Raw genomic sequence first — 19,149 nt, forward strand, 5'->3', positions numbered from 1 at the left:
AAAAAATTACAATTTCTAAACAAAAACTCCATGACTCCAAAGAAATTCAGATTCAACTGCCATGTTTACAACAAGGTCATGACAATCCGACAAAAGCAAAAGCGACATTTTCATCCATTCTCATTCTTGCATGCCTATGAATTTTATGAAATATGGTCTTTAAATATACTTATATAAGAGCCCTATATTACATAAGCATACTTAAGCAAGAATGCTTCAATTACAACTTTGAAATGTCTGACAATGACTACTTACGTATACTAAGCAATGATTTTTAATACAGCTATGATAACTTCTAGTCCATCTAGTTTTAAAATAAAATAGTGAGCCCACATCAATAATCAAAACTAGAACACAGATTTTAGTTTGTTTCTGAAAAAAAAATCTACTTGCTTAAAAATAATCCAATTTCTGAAATATTTTATAGCAATTATTTAGCTAAAAGGTACATTACCAACAAATATTTCATGGGTGGGTGTCCTAGTGGTGAAAGTAGATACATCAGAAGATACAACAGACAGATGAACAGCATCGTTAGTTTTGGTGAGGAAAGGATTTAGGCTTGGAATAGCATCATCAACAGCATCAACAGTAGCAGAGAATGGATCTGTGCAATGCCAGCGAGTAAGATAAAGAGAAAAGGGGAACTGAATTAGTAAGGAATTAATTGTTAGAAACAGCAGAAGAGAAAAGAGTTCACATTGTTTTCCCCTGTGGGCAGCAACTGTTTTAGTCTGTACTGCATCTAGAACAACAGGTACTGGTTCTGGAATGAGATTCCAATGCCTTACCATAATACAAATTAATAATTTATACGGCAGAATTGTAAGCCAGTAAACCGGTGAGAAGAACCTAAAACAGATTTACAGCCTTACCCAGTCTCTAAATGCCATGTAATTTTCCACAAAGAATGCATGCAGGGGGGACAGGATTGAAAATACCATACAAATCTACTTTGCTTCCTGTTTCTGTGAAAGAAAGTCTCCCCATTGCTTGGAACACAAGCAGCAATAAACTCAGTAGGAATGCAACGTTGGCTGCAAAGGAGCAAAGCCCGGCTGCTTCTGCTTCAGGCAGCAGCAGCCAAAATTAAGGCTGCCTGCCAAAAAAGAATCCATGCTGGGATTGGGGCTTGAAAGTAACAGGAATGTATCCGGCAAAAAGAAGTCAAAGATTTTGTGATTCTGCTATTTTTAGTAGTAGTTTTCAATTTCTGGCACTTTTACACTTTGCGGTAGAGACAAACTGATTTAATCCAAAACTCTTGCAAATCAAACTAAGACTTGTCCTAGTTTCTCAAATGCAACTTGCAAAATATTATATACTCAGCATGAATCTGAGTTAATTTATATCAGTTTGCCACAACAAGTACTGCGTAAGATAGGGCTAAGTCAGAGCTTTTGGTCTCACCTTAGCCCCGAGCAGCATGAAACTTCAGAATTGTGGCTGCAATTTTTCTTAGCATCAAAAAAACACTTTGAATTTGGCTTCAGACAGACTATTTTACACAAAAAACCCCACAGATTCAGTTTGGCTCAACTGCAAGAGTGGAATTGCTCAGAGGCCTTGTAAGAAAATGGTTTTTAGTCAACTGCTTGACAAACAGTGCTTTAGTAAAGGACAAGCACGATTAAATAATGCCATAAGGTTATTATAAAATGGCAATAGAAAATCCTGTGCTCATGTGTCTTACCCACAATTTAGGCTTTAATATCAAAATCTTGTAATCATTGTCTGCAATGGATGCTAATACAAGAAAATTTGAGCTCTGGCACAAACAGATTAAAACAGTGTAAATGAAATTAGATTTTCATTTGCCATCCTGCCCTTCCAAGTTTTGTCCTCTCTTGGTTGTATTTCCTTCTCTGGTAATCAACAGAAAACAGAACATTTAAGACAAACTTCGGTTAACTCCAAGTTTATGGAAGTTTCAAAATACATCATCTTCTGCCTTTTGATTTCTGAAGCTTAAGGTACATATTGGCACTTGGCAAAAAGAACACACACAAGTCAGTCTGTCAACTAAAACACTAGTTTGCAAATACTTCATTTTTTCAATTATGTACCGATTATTTGATTAAATAATTCAGACAAAAACAGCAGAAGGTTTAAGAGAACACTAAAGAACGCTTTAAAAATTTTGATCAGTTTATGCTGCTTTAAAGGTATTGTCCATTGAGCTCTTAGTATTTTATGTGCACAATGAATAGGCTACTTAACACATTGGAACAGTGTCTGTTCCCTGAACACCAAGTTTCAGATTGCATTAGTATTGTTTGTCCCACCTGAATGTTGATTAACACTGTCAAAGCTAATAAAAAGCTACAAACCTCCTGTCCATTTTTTTCAACACTCAGATCTTAATTTTTGAAAATTTTAGATTCTACCCACTCTGTCCCACCTTGATTCCAGTTGACGTATTTCCAATTTTGTCTAGCTCTCAGTGTGACTTACTGTACTTACACTTCTGATATAAGAGATGCAACTTCATCAGAATGAAGTACATTGGGTTCATTTAGGCCCTTACATACTCAGCATAAGAAACATGACAGAGAAGCATGCTCTCTTGCAAGCAGCAATTTTCAGTTCTTAAAACCATGTTCCACCCTTGCACGTGCACAGCCCCCATTTATTTCAGTGGGAGCCCTGCTTGCACAGTGAAGGCAGAATCTGGCCTGTATTGGAGCTAAGACTTATTTTTCCTCCCCCAGTCATTTTCCATTTTGCAGGCCAGCTTCTCTTTGCAAATAACCGCACTATAAGTATTTCAGAAGCAACAGAGGACAAAACAAACCCTCAGCTTTTTCAGTGGCTTCTATCATGTTATTAAAAAAAACTTTTAAGTGACTCAATATGTTCCTGCTCTTGAACAGCTGGTCAACTTCTAATCCCCCTAGCTCTGAACAGTTTAGAAAACCAGAATCTCAAGACACTACCAAAATATTAATGCCCTTGTAGCTGGCTGTACATCCACCTGTACATCCTTAATGGATTGGTGAATAAAATGTTCAGACGTGCCTAACTGAAGAAGGAGCTCAAGCCCCATTGTAAGCCAAGTTATACCTGGTTCATTACCCTTTAATTACCATATATACCCTTAAACTATCATATTCTCTAGGTATAAACATTACCAACATTAGAGATTTACCTAAGGGAGGGATGCTGTGCAGTGGTTAGAGCACAGGACTGGAAATAGTTCAGGTTCCAATCTTGCCTCTGCCATTGACTTGCTGTATGATCTCAGGCAAGTCACTTAACTGCTCAGTTTCCCCATCTGTAAAATGGGGAAGAGGAAGTTACTCACCTTGTGCAGTAACAATGGTTCTTTGAGATGTACACCCTATGGGTGCGCCTCCGACTCTGATTGGAGATTTTTGGTAGCAGTGTCCATTCAGCCTGCACATGCGCTCTCCCTCCCTCCTGCTCTGCCTCGGGACTATCTAGCAGTGCGCGGATGAACTGCCTTCAGTTTCTTCTCTACCGCTGACTGAGCCCCTTTGTTGAGAACTCCAAAGCAGAGGGGAGGAGGGTGGGTTGTGGACCACACATAGGGACCCATCTCGAAGAACCATCGTTACTGCACAAGGTGAGTAACTTTCTCTTCTTCAAGTAGTGTCCCTATGGGTCGTCGTCTTAGTTTATGCGCAATGAACCTCAGGTGGGATGTAACCAGGATTCACCACCACTCCACTGTAGGCGACTTCACAGCTGTATCATATATGGGGGGGCTAGGGCTTCAGAGTAGATAATTATTATATATTAGATAATCAGTCTATTATTGATAATACTGTGGAGCCAAAGATGACATCAGAAGTCTTGAGTAATCACAGTGTTCCGCGAAAGTATGACCATAGGCCCATTTGTAGCTGTGCAGATATCGGAGATGGGAACACCTTTAACCAATGTGACTGAGGTGGAAATGGATCTCAAGGAGTGCGTGTGAATTCCTGATGGAGGTAACTAGTAACGGGCACGATAACAATAGTTAATGAAGTTCAAGACGCATTTGGCGAGCTATTGAGCTGATATTGCAGAGACCTTGGATCTATCCACAATGGAGAGGAAGAGTTCAGGAGATTTCCTAAGGCACTTTGTCCTATCCAAATAAAATGCTACGGCTCTTCTAACATAAAGCATATGTAGTACTGCCTCCCTGTTGCTGCAGTGTGGTTTTGGGGAAAAGGTAGGGAGGTTGATGAATTGGTTCATGTGGAAGCATGAGACCACATTGTGCAGGAACTCAGAGTGCCTTTATCTTTAAAGAAGACTGTGAAGGGTGGGTGCCATCAATGCTGCTATTTTCCTTATTTGTCATACTGAGGTGATGGTCTTCACTGACACGTGTAGAAGAGAGCCAGTTGCCCATAGGTTCAAAGGGTAGTCTAATTAAAAAGACTTTCATAGTGTACTAGATCTAAGATACATGTACTATCTTAAGATACATCTAAGATACATGTACTATCTTAAGATACATCTAAGATACATGTACTATCTTACTATCTTCCAAATATTTCCTATTCCCAAAGAAAAAAGGAAGTTGGAGACCCGTATTAGATCTAAGAGTACTAAACCGATATGTGAAGGTGCAGAGATTCAAAATGATCACGCTAGCAGCTATTATTCTGTCTCTGGAGCAGGGAGATGGATATTCTGTATTCACCCATCCAAGAACACACAAATTCCTCAAGGGCATGGGAAACCTCTTTCCACATACCAGATGCCCCACTCCAATATGGGACCTCAATCTAGTTCTTTAGATCTTTGGGAATAGGAAATATTTGGAATAAAAGCCTTTACCTCTAGGGTGAACAGAGACTGGTTCTATGGTCCCTAGGCACAGCAGGTGATACGATGAAGTGAGCTGTAGCTCACAAAAGCTTATGCTCAAATAAATTTGTTAGTCTCTAAGGTGCCACAAGTACTCCTTTTCTTTTTTCTCCTGACCTAACAGTCTCTTATGAGAAAGGTCCCTGAAGAGGGACAGGGAGAGAGGTGAAGTGGATTGAATAACCCTTGGAAATGATCATCAAGACTCATTAGTGATGTGATGTTTTCCCAATTCCAGAGGAAGAGAGCTATGCGACATCTGAAGGGATGTGGAAAGTCTATGTGTTGCAGCTGTTGGGAAGAGTGGTTTCTCGGGGTCTCGACCAAGGCATCAAAACTGGTGTTTGAGGTTGAGGGCTGAGATGTTGAGGATTGGGAGGCTGACTGTTTCCCATTTTGCATTTGAGGTCTCTTGCACTGTGCCTCGTAGTATCGCTGAGGTGGGGGGAACTGGGGTGGGTGGGATCTGTAAGATGCTTGTGAACTTAATTTTCTTTTCTGTCCCGGTGTGTAGATTCCTATAGGGTGCAGCATGGCTCTAGAATTCTTTCAAGTGTGAAATGATGTGTCAGTCTGATCAGCAAAGAGTCTGGAGCCTTTGAGAGAGACTGGAGCCTTTGAAAGAGACTTCCTCAACCACTGTCTGTACTTCCTTTAGCAGCCATGAGAGCTGAAACCACGAAGCCCGCCTCATTAACACTGCTATCAAAACTGGGTGGGCCACTGTATTCATGGCATCCAGTGTGGTCTGTAGCACTGTTCTTGCTACCAGCTAGCTCTCATGGATGATGGCTTTAAACTGTTCTCATTGTGCTTCTTGCAAGTGGTCAATAAACATGCTGAGTTTCCCATAATTCATGTGATCAGACTTTGCCATTAAGGCTTGGTAGTTTGAAATCCTGAATTGCAGAGATGCTGAGGAGTAGGTCTTCCTTCCAAATAAGTCTAGCCTTTTCCAGTCTCTATCGTACAGGGTTTATTTAGCATGTTGTTGCTTTCCTAGCGAATTATCGGCATCTACAACAATAGAGTTAGGCTGAGGAGATTATATATATAAAATAAAAAAAAGTCTGCCTCTTTGGGGGGAACGCAATACTTCTTGTCTGCCCTTTTACATGTCAGCACAATAGAGGCTAGTGTCTGCCAGATAATCTAGGCAGGATCTAAAAGCATCTCGTTGACTGGGAAGGCAATCCTTGAAGAGAAGAAGGTCTGAAATATGTTCAGCAATTTGTGGTGGGTGCCGTTCACCTCTTCAAAAAAAACTTGATATCACTGGACGGTCATGGCAGAGAGGGCATCACAGCCTCAGCTGGTGAGGAGGAGCTATTTGTCGGTGGTGTAGTCTCCTCTTGTAGTCTGGCCTCCTGCTTCTCAAAAGTTTCCTCCTGTAGTTCTGGAATTCTAGATACAGAGGTTGTAGGAGACTATCTAGTAGATTCTCTGTAGGAGATGCTAGATGCCTGAGAAGTATGGTGCCTGTAGGCTGCCCATGGGTCCCAGTATGGCCACTAGGATGGAGGAAAAGGCATGGGTAGCGGCACCCAGAGGTGCCCATACCAGGAGGGTTGGGGATCGGAGTGTGCGTGGGAGGGTCCTGATTGTTGTAATGAGGGGGTATGGTGTGAGGCCAGAGTGTTGTTTTGGTCACTGTCCAACTCCTCACTGGAATAGGGTGGGACTGACAGGAAAGCTGGAGGCGAATGCCCCCAGAGCCACTGGTCATTCTGGGGAGCGGGACATGCTCAGTACCAGAGTCCCGGTACTGAGTAACAGGAACTCTGGCATCTCCACGATCACGATGTCCCTAGAAAAGTGAAATTCCTGTAGTACTGTCGTTGCAACCTACTGTCAGATGTTGCCTGCGCTGACTTGTCGGTACCGACGATCTTTTATGAGAGGCACAGTTCGATCAAGACTGCTTCGAGGTGGTCAGTGCCAAGGATTTCTTCATTAGTACCGATTTCGCAGAGGCAGCAGGGTCTCCGCTGTTATCTTTGGCAGATGGTGCTACCACTTCAGAGCCTGTGCCCTTCAGGTCTTAAGGCATTATGGCAGAACTTGTACCCAAAGGTCCTGTGTCTTCTGGGTACCGTGTTTTGGAGCCACTGGTGCCAAGGTGACCGATGGCATTGGGGATCTCCTCTGGCTGGTCAGGAGCTCAGCTTGAGGGCTTGCAGCCCTCTTTTTGGAAGCTCTGAAAGGGGAGTCAGACAATTTTCTCTGTGGTTCTCCCTCCCTAGAATTTGAAGGCTCTGGGAATGATCTTCACCGTGGAGGGATTTGGCACAGGGGTCGGGTGTGAATTTAAGAGCAACCTCCATGAGGAGGCATTTCAACTTTAACTCCCAGTTCTTTCAGGACCTAGCCTTCAATTTCTGGCAGAAGGTGCACTTCTGCAGAATGTGAGCCTTTCCAAGGCACCGGACACAGCAGTGTCTGTCCGTAACCAGTACTGCCTCTCTACAGAAGAGGCACTGTTTAAACTTGGTGGAGCTGGGCACTCCCCTTCAGGGGGCAATGCCCAAACTGAGGGTGGGGGGTTGGGGGGGGGACAAGGAGAAAGAAAAAAAATTTTTTGTTGGGTTTTGGAAAAGTAAAAATGGAAGTCCTAGATATGCTACAAAAACTCTATAAGAAGCAACAGAATTAAAATCTATCAACTATAATGAAACATGAGGTAAGTAAATCAGATTGCTACTCACTATCTCAGGCAAGAAGCGTCTGAGAAGGAACTGAGGGCGGTTTGCCCACACAGAGCTAGATAGGCTCAAGGAAGAGAAAGTGGAAGGGAGAGCAGGTACGTGGGCCAAACGGACACTGCTACCTAAAATCTCCAATCAGAGGTGCAGACACTCTTACAGTGGAGCACCCACAGGGACACTACTCGAAGAAGAAAATACTTCTTACCTACCTGACATAAGTGTTGAGGGTTAACGTTTGTAATGCTGCTTAGATATTTGGATGAAATGCAATGCAACAAAAACAAAAAGAATTCTCAAGCCCATAATCCAAAACAATTTAGCACCAGCCAATCCTGAAACCTTTGTAGCTATTGATATATCTCTACAAGTATCTTAAACGGTGTTTACACCTATGCAGATAGAACAGTCTGGAACGGCTATTATTAAGGGCTCTTACTAGAAGAGAAATTTAGGCTGAATTTCAGGAACGCTAAAATACTGAGATATTAGGATGTGGTTTTTGTGAGGAAGTGGTATTAATCCCTTTTGCCTGTGACATTTAAAATTGGACTTGTCCAAGTACTAGAAAGTCATACAAGATCTAAGGAGACCAGTAAGAGCAGTTAATAGTTTTTTTCCATTTCTAAATTCTCACTCATCCTAGGCATGCAATTTCAATACAGCTTGACAGGCCCTCCACTGACTCTCTTTCTGAGGAAGGTGCTTTGCTCAGTTGTGTTTTGTATTAAAGGAAAAACAGATGAATTATCCTATTTTTGAAAGCACCACCATCACCACCACAGCACCTGGTGAAGCACTGGAGAATGAAGCAAAATTTTTAGAAGTCCTTGTGAAAGCCTGAAATATTAAAACTTAAATAAGGCACAAAATCTATTTAGTAGTAGAACCACCATGCATTACCTGGAATTGTGTGCAAAGCTTTCCTACACGCAAATGTTAATTGTCAAGGTTATACAGAATGTGAACACATACATGCCCACAGGGAACAACAGGTAACACACACAGTATGTGTTTTAGAAAGTTTACTCTTGCTGGTAGAAAAATTAGTTGAAGCAGGCCGAAGCTCACAAAATGAAGAATGAGACAAGATGTTGAGTGCTCTCATCCTGTTAAAGAAAAATCAGGAAACAACACTGTTCCAATGCCTATATTTTCATTAATCCAAAAGTATTTAAGTAAAGTATTCTAATGCCTGGTTTGAAACCAAGTTCTTTTCTCAAATCCAAATGGGAGTTTAGCACTCAGGGCTCATTTGGAAAGGTAACGTGTGTATTTATCATATCATTTTATGTCTACAAAATCTGGAATTGAAATGTCACCTCAGTTAGCTCAGCATTTTACTAAATCCAACATATTTATGTAAAGAAATAAAAAAATACACCCCTTCCTTGAAGTTTCTAGTGCTCTACGGATACCGACAATTACAACAGTGAGTTTATATATTAATTACATGTTTCATCATCATCTGCAAAATCCTCAAACACACTTTAAGTAATAGGAAAAGAAACATGAAAGGCTGGGGCAAGCCAAGAAATATTTAAATATGCTAATACCAGGTTGCTAAACATCTGAGGTCTGAATTCTCTTGAAGGAAAATGGTTTAATCTGTTTAATTGCCTTGTAGAATGTTGTTGGCTACCCATAAGAAAAGCCAAATTTTATGTACACAGGTTTACAACATAATCTACACCAGAAAAGACCTCTGTCTAATGGGTCATCTAGATTACCCCATGCAACGTGACAGGATAATTTTACTATTCTTAAACCAAACCTTAGGAAGATCAGTCAATTCTAATCTTCATGAGCTTCAGTCAAAGTGGTTCAACAGAGTCCCATTCAGTTTTTTCTATTTCCTAACTATTCTAGGAGGGTGGTGAACCACTGGAATGCATTACCTAGGGAGGTGGTGGAGTCTCCTTCCTTAGAAGTTTTTATGGTCAGGCTTGACAAAGCCCTGGCTGGGATGATTTAGTTGGGGTTGGACTAGATGACCTCCTGAGGTCTCTTCCAATCCTAACCTTCTATGATTCTACGATTTAGTTAAACATTTTGTTAATATTCACCCAAAATTCTCTGCTGCACTCTTAAGCCTTTGTGGTTTGTATTCCTCGCCTAATCTGCATCTTTGTTTTATGTGGTTACAGGCCACCCTGTCTAGTTTCAGCCTTCTCACTCTAAAAAAGCTTTTCTCAGGGATCTTAGTTTCAAATAATTTTATTGCTCTTTTCTGCACTATTTCAAATTAGTCTATTTTTAAATTTTGTGCTCAAAACCAAATGCGTCTCATATTGGGATGTTTGGCACCAAGAAAGTGGTTGACAACTAGTTGGAAGAGTCCTCCCAGCTGTGGATGAAGTAGTTTTGCAATATCTGGATGCACTGAACATGAAAGTATTACAGTACTGATTCATACAATTTGTCATACTAAATTATTTTACCAATAGCTCCCTTTCATCCTAAAGTACTTTATAAAACCCCCAAACCATTCAGTATGATCTGCATCCCTCTAGTTCAGCGGTTCTCAAACTGAGTCATGACCTCATTTTAATGGGGCCACAAGGGCTGGCGTTAGACTTGCTGGGGCCTGGGGCCGAAGCAGAAGCCTGAGCCCCACTGCCCAGGGCCAGGGGCTTCAGCCTCACTGGGGATGAAGCTCTTGGGTTTCCCCTTTGGCCCCTGCCCAGGGCTGCATGGCTCAGATGGGCTCAGGCTTTGGTCCCCTCTCCTGGGGTTGTCAGAAGGGGGTCGCGGTACAATGAAGTATGAGAACCCCTGCTCTAGTTTGCACCTGTGTTTGATCCTTCCCTCTCATATAGAGCTTACATTTGTCCTTGCTGAATTCATTTTAAAGATTTCAGAGTTTCCCTATTTTAGCAAGGATAGTCTAAACTATGGAGAATGTCACTGATGGGAGATTGGCTATATGGCAATTAGAAGCATGATCCAATTTAGAGTTCTTACCTCCCCATGTACCTCCTACTTGTGGCCCAGTGGATATAGGATGTACAGATGGATGAAAGGTTGGCTGCAAATCAAGTAGATCATTTGGCAGCTTTGATGTGCTACAGAGACAAAGGAGGACAACTGTTTGAACTGTATCAAATAGTTTTCAATACAAGACAGCATTTTCAACTATTATGAACAGATTCACTAAACATTAAGGGGACATAACTATAGCAGTTTGTTTTTAGTTTGATGGGGAATACCTTTGGATTGTAAACATAGCGAGCTCAATTCTCTGCCATGCTAAAGCCCCTCTGTGCCAGTCCATCACCAGAGAGCAATCATAAGCTTGGTGGGTATAATCTACCGATTTCTCACACTCTCTTCAGACCCTGATGTCCAAGTGTGGCCAAAGCATGCCTGCACTTCAATCATGCCCAGCTCACAAAGTGACCTCACAGGGGCTACTGGTAGCAAGTGGCATCTCTAAACTGTACCAGGAAATCAAACTGACACAGAACTTGTCCCAGACTGGAACTACAAATGGCTCCTCTGTGATCACTCCTCAGCTAAACCATCATTTATTGAGTACAGCAGAGAATTTGGCTCAATGACTATAATGCTGATAAACTTTTATAAAGCTTTTGAAGTTTTTTTAAACACTGGCCACAGCTGTTCTGTCCTCGGTGATGCTGATGCATAAAAAAAGGTAAATTTATTTACCTCTCCATTGGAAACAAATCCAAAACCCAAGAGGTGTCAAGCCCCAAAACTCATTGAAGAGAAGAGGAAAAATTTCCACGATTAACACATGGAAATGGGGGAGAAGGGCACACAAGTCATTACAACAGTTGTATTTAAGATGTCAACTATCTTTCAAACAATGGAGAGGAAAAAACAGGTTAATGAGTCCTCTTAAGTTCATAAGATTTTACAGTTATAACAAATTTCTTCAAAACTCTGGAGTAGTGCGTCCATCCAGGTCCTAATCGTATTTTTACATATAGTACATTAAGAGTTAAAGTCTCCTTTAATCACCAGCAAGATAGGAGACAGAATAATAAATACTTTAAACCCAGTGCACAAAATCACTTACATCCACATTATGTTGGCAATACCGTCGAAGTGAAAAGGTTAATCTAACTTTTGTACTGGTGCCTATCACTGTAGTATCTGATGACTTCTCAGAGTAAGTAGATTAGGACAGCAGTGGTCCCTAAATGAAATTCAGGGAAGCTTCTGCTCTAATCCAATCTCTGCACACAGAATTCAACTTCGGATAAGTTTTTGAAGTGTGAGAGAGAAGAGGAATTCTAGTCTTACTTTTCTCCCATTGTCTATAGATAGAAACAAATAGAGACAATGCGTAACATCTCAAACCATTGAAATAAATTCCCTTCTATGCTCTTTTGCTTGGATTTCAGTTAAAGTAATATGTATTAAGTATGTGATGAGTCAGAAGAAGAGATTCTTTACCTGCACCCTAATTTGCGTTTTGAGATGCTTTGTCCCTATGGGTGTTCCATCGTAGGACCTGTGCACGTCAGTGTGCTCTTAACGGGAGACTGTAAAGCAGCGCCCATAGGCCTGTGCAGAGCAGTTTCTCATGCTCCCACATGAAGTCAAACAGGGAAGTGCGGACCCGCCACCACTCAGTTCTTTCTCAAGCCTAAAGTCAGAGACTTTGCAGCAGAGGGGAAGGAGGGCAAGAGGTGGAGTCCATAGGGACAAAACAGCTCAAAGAACTCAAGTCACTGTACAGTAAGTAACCTCTCCCTTGAGTTTGTCTCTCTATGGACGCTTCACTGTAGGACACTCCCCAATAATAACTTAACATGCAGGTGGGTGCTAAGGAGGCAGGCGCAAGACAGTTCAGAGGACTGCATCATCAACTGTTGTTTCAGTTCTAGAAGCAGGTACGACAGCGTAATGCTTGGCAAACATATGGATGGAGGACCAAGTTGCAGACCTGCACATATCTGCTACAGAAAGTTTTTCAAAGGGGCTATAGACATGGACTAAGTGCTATTGAAGCATTCTGTCACTCAGAGTTGTATTCCAGCAGTCTCATAGCATGTTAAGATGCAACTTGAGACGCACTTTATGCAGGTGGAAGGCAAGATGTTCTCCTGACATCTAGTTAGTGTATATAGGCTAGTTTCCTCCCTGGAGGCAGGAGGCATTGGATAGAATACTGGTAGGTGGGTTTCCTGATTAATATGGTATTCCAATGAGACCTTAGGGAGAAAACCAGGATGGAGATGTAGGGTAACTATCTCTGCAGAAGTCAGTGAATAGTGGTTCTGTCATGAGAGCACCAGGTTCTCCCATTCACCTAGTCTAAGTGATGATTATAAGGAATGAAGTCTGAGAAAGAGGGGGAGGAGAGAGCAGGTAGCCATCGGTTTGAAGGAGGGTTTCCACAGGACATCAAGAACCAAATTTAGATGCCATGGGTGGGGGGCCGGGTTCCAAACAGGAGGAAATAAGTGGTGAGAGCCTTTAAGAAATCTGGTCATGGGAGGAACTGAGTGGAAGGCTGTGACAGCGGCCAAATGTACTCTGACTGAGTTAACTGATAGACCTTGTCTCTTGAAATCCAACAGGTAGTCTAGGATCTTGGGGAGTGGAGTGTCTGATGGTTGACAGGAGTGAAGAGAGCACCAGGAATGGAAGTGTTTCCAACTCTGAAGGTAAGTTTTGCGAGTAGTAGGTTTCCTGCTCGATAGAACAGGTTTACTCCATGCCTGAGAAACATCTACAACCCATGCTCACAGATTCAGGGACAACGGGTTGTGGGGGAATCAAGGGCCTTAAGTTCTATGACAGGAGATCCCTCCTGATGGGAAGGTGGAGAGACATTGAGGAGAAGTGAAGGAGGTTTGAGTACCACACTTGTCTTAGCCAGGACTGTACTATGAGGCTAACCCTCACTCCTTCCTGTTGCAGTTTGAGCAAGATCTTGAGAATTAGATGTAGAGGCAGGTAAACATCCTGCAGGGTATGAGGCCACGGTCTTATCAGGACATAACCCAGCAGTATCCTCCTTTGGAGCAAAAAAGGTAACATTTTGTGTTGATTGGGGTAGCACAGAGGCCTTCTTCTAGGAGACCCCAGGTTTGGCAGATGCTGTAGAAGACAGTTGCTGAGTTCCCTTTTGTGGTCCTGATGGAAGTTTCTGTTCAGGGAGTCTGCAATCGTATTCTGGTGACCTGCTAGATAGACTGCAAGTGTTTTCCATAAAGTACATGTAGGCAATAGTATAACCCCACTGACTGGTAGGGCCATCTTTCCTTGGGGAAAGGGAAGTGATATTTAAATCCTGACCTCTTCTAACAGGATCTGGAGGGATTCCACCTTGTGTTTCATTAGGTCCTGGAAGGCCCTAAAGTCATCAGCATAAAAGAGCAGTGGTGCTATTGGGTCTCTCAGTACCAAGGGAGCAGACTGTGCCGGAGGATGGTCTGTCAGACAGTGACGTGGTACTGGCAGGTGTTGAGTTTTCCTTTTGGCTGGTACCCTTTAAAATGGCTCGCAAGGGTGTCCCCAGGAGTTCCAGTAGGCCCAATGAGTAGGAAAATGACCCCAAGTGTATTTACAACTGCTAGGTCCAGGATGACTAGTGAGCTCTGAAAAGTCCTCTTCAGTATAAGAGCTTAGAGGAATATGCTGGTTCAGCATCACACACTCGTACCGATACTTCAGTCCAGAGGAGGATATTGTTTCTGACTCTGAAGAGAGGGCTTCTAGCATTGGTGTTAGTACCAAGGGTAGGGGTCCTGGTCCTGGTCCGATGAAGAGGAGTTCAGGTTGCAGATGTCGGAGCAGTATTGGGGAGGGAGGGTCTTGTGGAGCTCCTTAAGAGAGGAGACTCCAGTTCCTCCGATATAATACCATCTCCTGGGGAGAGAAATCTAGAATGCTGGAGGACTATGGTAGCCTAATGCAGCTGGTACTGGGGCCTGGAACAGGGATCAGTACCAGTCAGGAGATGGCCTCTCTGGTACCATACACAGTGACACCAGTCTGGGTGCTCTATATGGCTGTGAGATGAGGATGACATCACGGCTCATGTAGAAATGCTGTGTGCTTCTTGGTGCTTAAATACATCAGGAGGTATTGAGGTAGGTACTTTGCACTGCCTGGTAGACATCTGATCCTAGCTACTTAGGCAGTACTGATGCCTCGGTATCAATTTCAGCAAGGTCTCTCGGGAATCAAATTTATGGGGCAACCGACCCCTTTTCTTAGATTGCCTGACAAAAAAGAGAAAGAAGCCTCTCTTCCAAGACTGCATCTGTGGAACGGTTGTTGGGGCTTCCACAGTCACCAGAGTGGCCTGACATGTTGAAGCTGATGTATGGGGGAGAAGGGGAAGCAGACCCCACCCCACACTGGAGCTCGGGAGCACTACAACAGGAGGAGCTTCAACCTAGCACATCTATCCTTTCAAGACCTGCCTTTGAATGCCATGCAGACCTTGCACTTTGCCAGCACATGGGTGTCTCCAAGACACCAGAGAAGCTGGAATGCCTATTGCTATGGGGAAAAGACCTGAGACAGCTCTGACAAGGCTTGAACCCTGATGTCTTCAGCATAACCCTGAATGTCAGAGTACTAAAGCAAGGGTTCAGCAAAATAAATGGGGCAGGAACCCCCTTTTTAAAGCACAACTGTGCTGAAATACCAGAGAACAACAAATGAACTAAATAACTAAAAAAAGAAAGAAGGGAATAATAAGAAATGCACAGTAAGTGAAAAGTAGGAAGCTGTAAAAACAGCAGACACTGAATGTTCTGTTTCAAGCCGCAAGCAGGTGAGAAGGAACTGAATGGTGGCAGGTCTGCACCTCTCTCTACGCCTTTGTATGGGAGTACGAGCGTGCAGGCCTGCAGACACTGCTTTGCAATTTCTGGTCAAGAGCGCACAGGCACATAAGTGTCCTATGGTGGAGCATCCACAGAAGAGACATATACTCAAAGAAGAATACAGCATTACTAGACGCTGTCCATCTGGGTCTGAAAGCATTACAACCTGTATTACAGCGAGTATATAACGATAAAAGTATACTTAAGTGATATAAATGCCCAAATAAATACAACTCTTAGTTTTCGGATAAGACGCTTGTCTTTTGCATTAATCTAACTTCCTATGAACTGGCTCATTTTATAGTTACTGCCCAACATTAATGGGATACCGTAAGTTAGATCAGTATGTTCCCTTCAGCGCACACTGAAATGCAGCATTAGTGGGTCTTGTAGATCAGCAGGAATAGAACTATGTTGCTTACTAAGGGTATGTCTTCACTACCCGTCGGATCGGCAGGCAGCAATCGATCCAGTGAGGACTGATTTATCGCATCTAGTCTAGACACGATAAATCAACCCCCGAGCGCTCTCCCGTCGACTCCTATACTCCAGCGCTGCGAGAGGTGCAGGCAGAGTCGACAGGGGAGCAGCAGCAGTCGACTCACCGCGGTAGAGACTCCACAGTAAGTTGATTTAAGTACATTGACTTCAGCTATGTTATTCACATAGCTGAAGCTGCATAACTCACATCGATCCCACCCTAGCGTAGACCAGGGCTAAGAGACCCAAAATCTAAAGTGCCCAAAGATATGCACCATTCCCCATCTGAAGGCAGACGTGCCTTTGGCCATAACTGAAGATATTATTTAGAAAGTTCTTTTGGATCCCTTGTCAGCCTATCAGTACACTGGCACTGGCTCTACTGGGATCTACTCTACTACCGGCTCTTAACCAGAAAAAACGGAAATGAGAGAACATTAAGAAAAAAAGGAAAGTAAAATCTGACTCAGAAGACTACTGCTCAAGGTATGTTCTTGAAATACTTCATCTCAGCAACAAGAGAGAGAGTTAGCAAAACTGTATTTTGTAACATATATTTTGAAAACCAAAGCAGGCTAGAACGGATTAAAACACTTACTGAACTTTTCATCTGCAAACGATGTCTATCTGTAATGTAATTTTCTGGCTGTTAAAGTAGCTTTGCCAAAGCTTGGGTTTCAGACAATCATTGGTGAGATTAACAAATGTTTTGGATATCCAACAAATAAAATTACATCTGATCATTTTAAATGCTTTGTCCTTTATCAAGGAAGCAACTCAAATGCCATATACTCTTCTGTTTTTACCCTCATGACTTCCGGTTACTAACAACTGCTCATTTCTGTAATTCTGAATGTGTTATTTGATTCAGATAATTGATAAATGGTTGGTGTCCTATAAATAATTTCCTAGATTTGTTGCCCAGTGGGAAATAAAGCCTACCAGAGTGCGAACAGTTTTTGAAGAACAGCGAAGAGATAAGGGAGGAAATGTGCACGTTCCCCTGTAAATTCCAGAGCAATGGTTAAACATTCTTTGGGTTCAAATCCTGACCAAGTCCCTGCATAATATGGTACTATTTTGTATGACTAAGGGCATGTACACACTACAAACTTAAGCTGCCCTATGTTAAGTCAACTTACAGCCTCCGTAGTAATTACTGCCGTGGTTCATGATCACAATACCCTCCTTCTGTTGGTTGTGCATATCCTCACCAGGAGTGCTTCCACAGACTTCAGAGAGTGAGAGTGAGTGTGTGTGTCTGAAAGCCCAGGCTCTCAGCTTCATGTACAGCTCCCCGGCGAGAGCATGGCTGCCCGCCACCCTTGGTTCTTGGATCCTCATCAGGAATCTGGGCAGCAGCCTGGCTGGGAGCAGGGAGCTCAGGGAGTAATACAGCTGGGAGTGGGGAGTCGGGACCCCGGGGGAAAGCCCAGCTGGGAGCAGGGAGCCCGAGGCAGCTCAGCTCCAAGCAGGGAGCCCGGTGCTCCAGGTCAGTTGGGAGCCCGGAGCCCCAGGTGAGGGTGGAGTGCAGCCGGGCTCTAGCTAGAAACCCGTACCCGCCCCAGGGTGACAGCCCAAGCTGTGATCAGCCTTCTTGACAAGAATGACAGCCAACAGCCAATGTAAGTAACCAGCAGTGTCTATATGGACACTGCGTCGCACTGAGCCCTACACCTCTTGTGGAGGTGGAGTTATTATGACGATGTAATAGGGCACTTACATCGGCGGGAGCAATGCTGTAGTTTGTACACTGGCATAATTAGGTTGACGTAAGCTGCCTTATGTACATCTAACTTTGTGGTGCAAACCAGGCCTAATAGCATTTTTATAAACTAAGCTCAGAACTGAACAGCAGGAACTGTTGGTATGGGAGGCCAGGGAAAGCATTAAATAATGCTCTGTGACAGAATTTGCATAGCTTCTTTACCCTAGTGGCACTCACACCCTCTTCATTCAAACCCCTGCCCTCAAATTCTCTTCTGAAACACCCACAAATAGTCACCTGTATCAGTAACCCATTTAAAAAAAAAATACAGATGAGAGATTAAATTAAGCACCATCCTCTGGACCCATCAGTGAGAATGTATGCCTGACCTTTGCCAACCTATTTAGTAAGGTCCTTGAGGGCAGGGGAGTATATGTGCTGAGCATAACTGGCATTCAGATTAACAAGAAGAATTGCAAGGGTCATTAAACAGTTTATCAAATTAATCTGAAAGAGAGGAGGAAAAATTATTTCTATATGTCATGCTTATATGAATGGGATGTTCTCACTGAAATAGCTATCAAAAATCACTTATGGATAGATTCTAGGTAAGAATAAATTTTTGCAACACACAATGGCAGTGCAGCTGGAGCTAACTAATAATGAAAGCATAACTACTGAAACATACCTGTTTGAAGAGCTAGGGGTGGAAAAAATATCAACGGCTGGGGTGGTCATTATGCTTCCCGCTGCAGTAGACACAGGAGAGGCTGCTGTCGTTAAAGAGGTATGAGGTTTCTTTGCAAGTTCTTTTAGACGTTGTTCCTGTTGGGAAAGTGAGCTGGCATAAGAAATCGACAAACAAGGTTTGTTTATATGGCTTCTGAAGTAAGTAAAACAAAACTCTAAAGAATTCTCTTTACTTATTTCATACAATAAGATGGCAGTCAAGTATGAATGTCTATTTACATACAGAAAAAAAAGCCAGTACATTTGCGGGGTTAAAAGATGTCACATGCCTGTTTTAGAAACTGAATAACTGATAAAGGGAAAACCCTCCGTAACTTTTATGACCTATTATAAGAAACTCCAATGAGATGCATATGCACAGTATGTGCAATTATAAAAGTGACCTTAACTTTTCTGTAAACAGGAAAACACCTACCTTTAAAGCTTTTAAACGAGCTTGCTCTTCCTCTAATGCAGCTTGTTTTTCCCTTTCATCCACTTTAGTGAGAGACAGGCCAGTGCTCGCAAGGGAAGAGACTGCATTGGAAAGTGTGGTAGCCCTGATAATTGGACAAGGGGAAAAAAACTGGTTGTTCATATATGTGTCACATGATGGGAACAGCTGATCGAAAATGCTTTGCTTGTTTTTTCTCAGTTCCTTTATAGAATTTGTAATCTTAGCCTGTATGACACACAAATCTGAGATTATATAAGCAAGTGTTACTTTAAGAAAAATGAAATTACATTAATAAAATATTGCAGTGCAAAATTTAAGTGCCTATGACTGCAAAATAGGAACTTCTAGAAATGGTGCTATCTACTCTCTTGTACATTGGCTCTGTGATCACTCCCCTTAGAAATGCCCCTTCCAAACTGCCTCATATGAATT

The 19,149-nt window shown here is 42.6% G+C and overlaps 1 protein-coding gene across 9 annotated transcripts in view; it reads right to left on the reverse strand.

Annotated features, from left to right (window-relative positions):
- The window catches only part of PICALM (phosphatidylinositol binding clathrin assembly protein), a 115,040-nt gene that overhangs the window by 34,442 nt on the left and 61,449 nt on the right, over nt 1-19,149 (reverse strand). For 5 of the 9 annotated variants that reach the window (XM_048841481.2, XM_048841497.2, XM_048841507.2 and 2 more), the window contains exons 10-13: nt 18,697-18,820; nt 18,220-18,356; nt 10,494-10,594; nt 455-607 (exon numbers count right to left, since the gene is read on the reverse strand). In XM_048841481.2, the coding sequence (XP_048697438.2) occupies nt 455-607; nt 10,494-10,594; nt 18,220-18,356; nt 18,697-18,820 (515 nt within the window). The remainder of the gene's footprint in view (nt 1-454; nt 608-10,493; nt 10,595-18,219; nt 18,357-18,696; nt 18,821-19,149) is intronic. The other 4 variants (XM_048841566.2, XM_048841516.2, XM_048841549.2 and 1 more) reach the window with 1 other exon arrangement.

The sequence above is a fragment of the Caretta caretta genome, chromosome 1, assembly GCF_965140235.1.
Source record: "Caretta caretta isolate rCarCar2 chromosome 1, rCarCar1.hap1, whole genome shotgun sequence".
Lineage (NCBI taxonomy): Eukaryota > Metazoa > Chordata > Testudines > Cheloniidae > Caretta > Caretta caretta.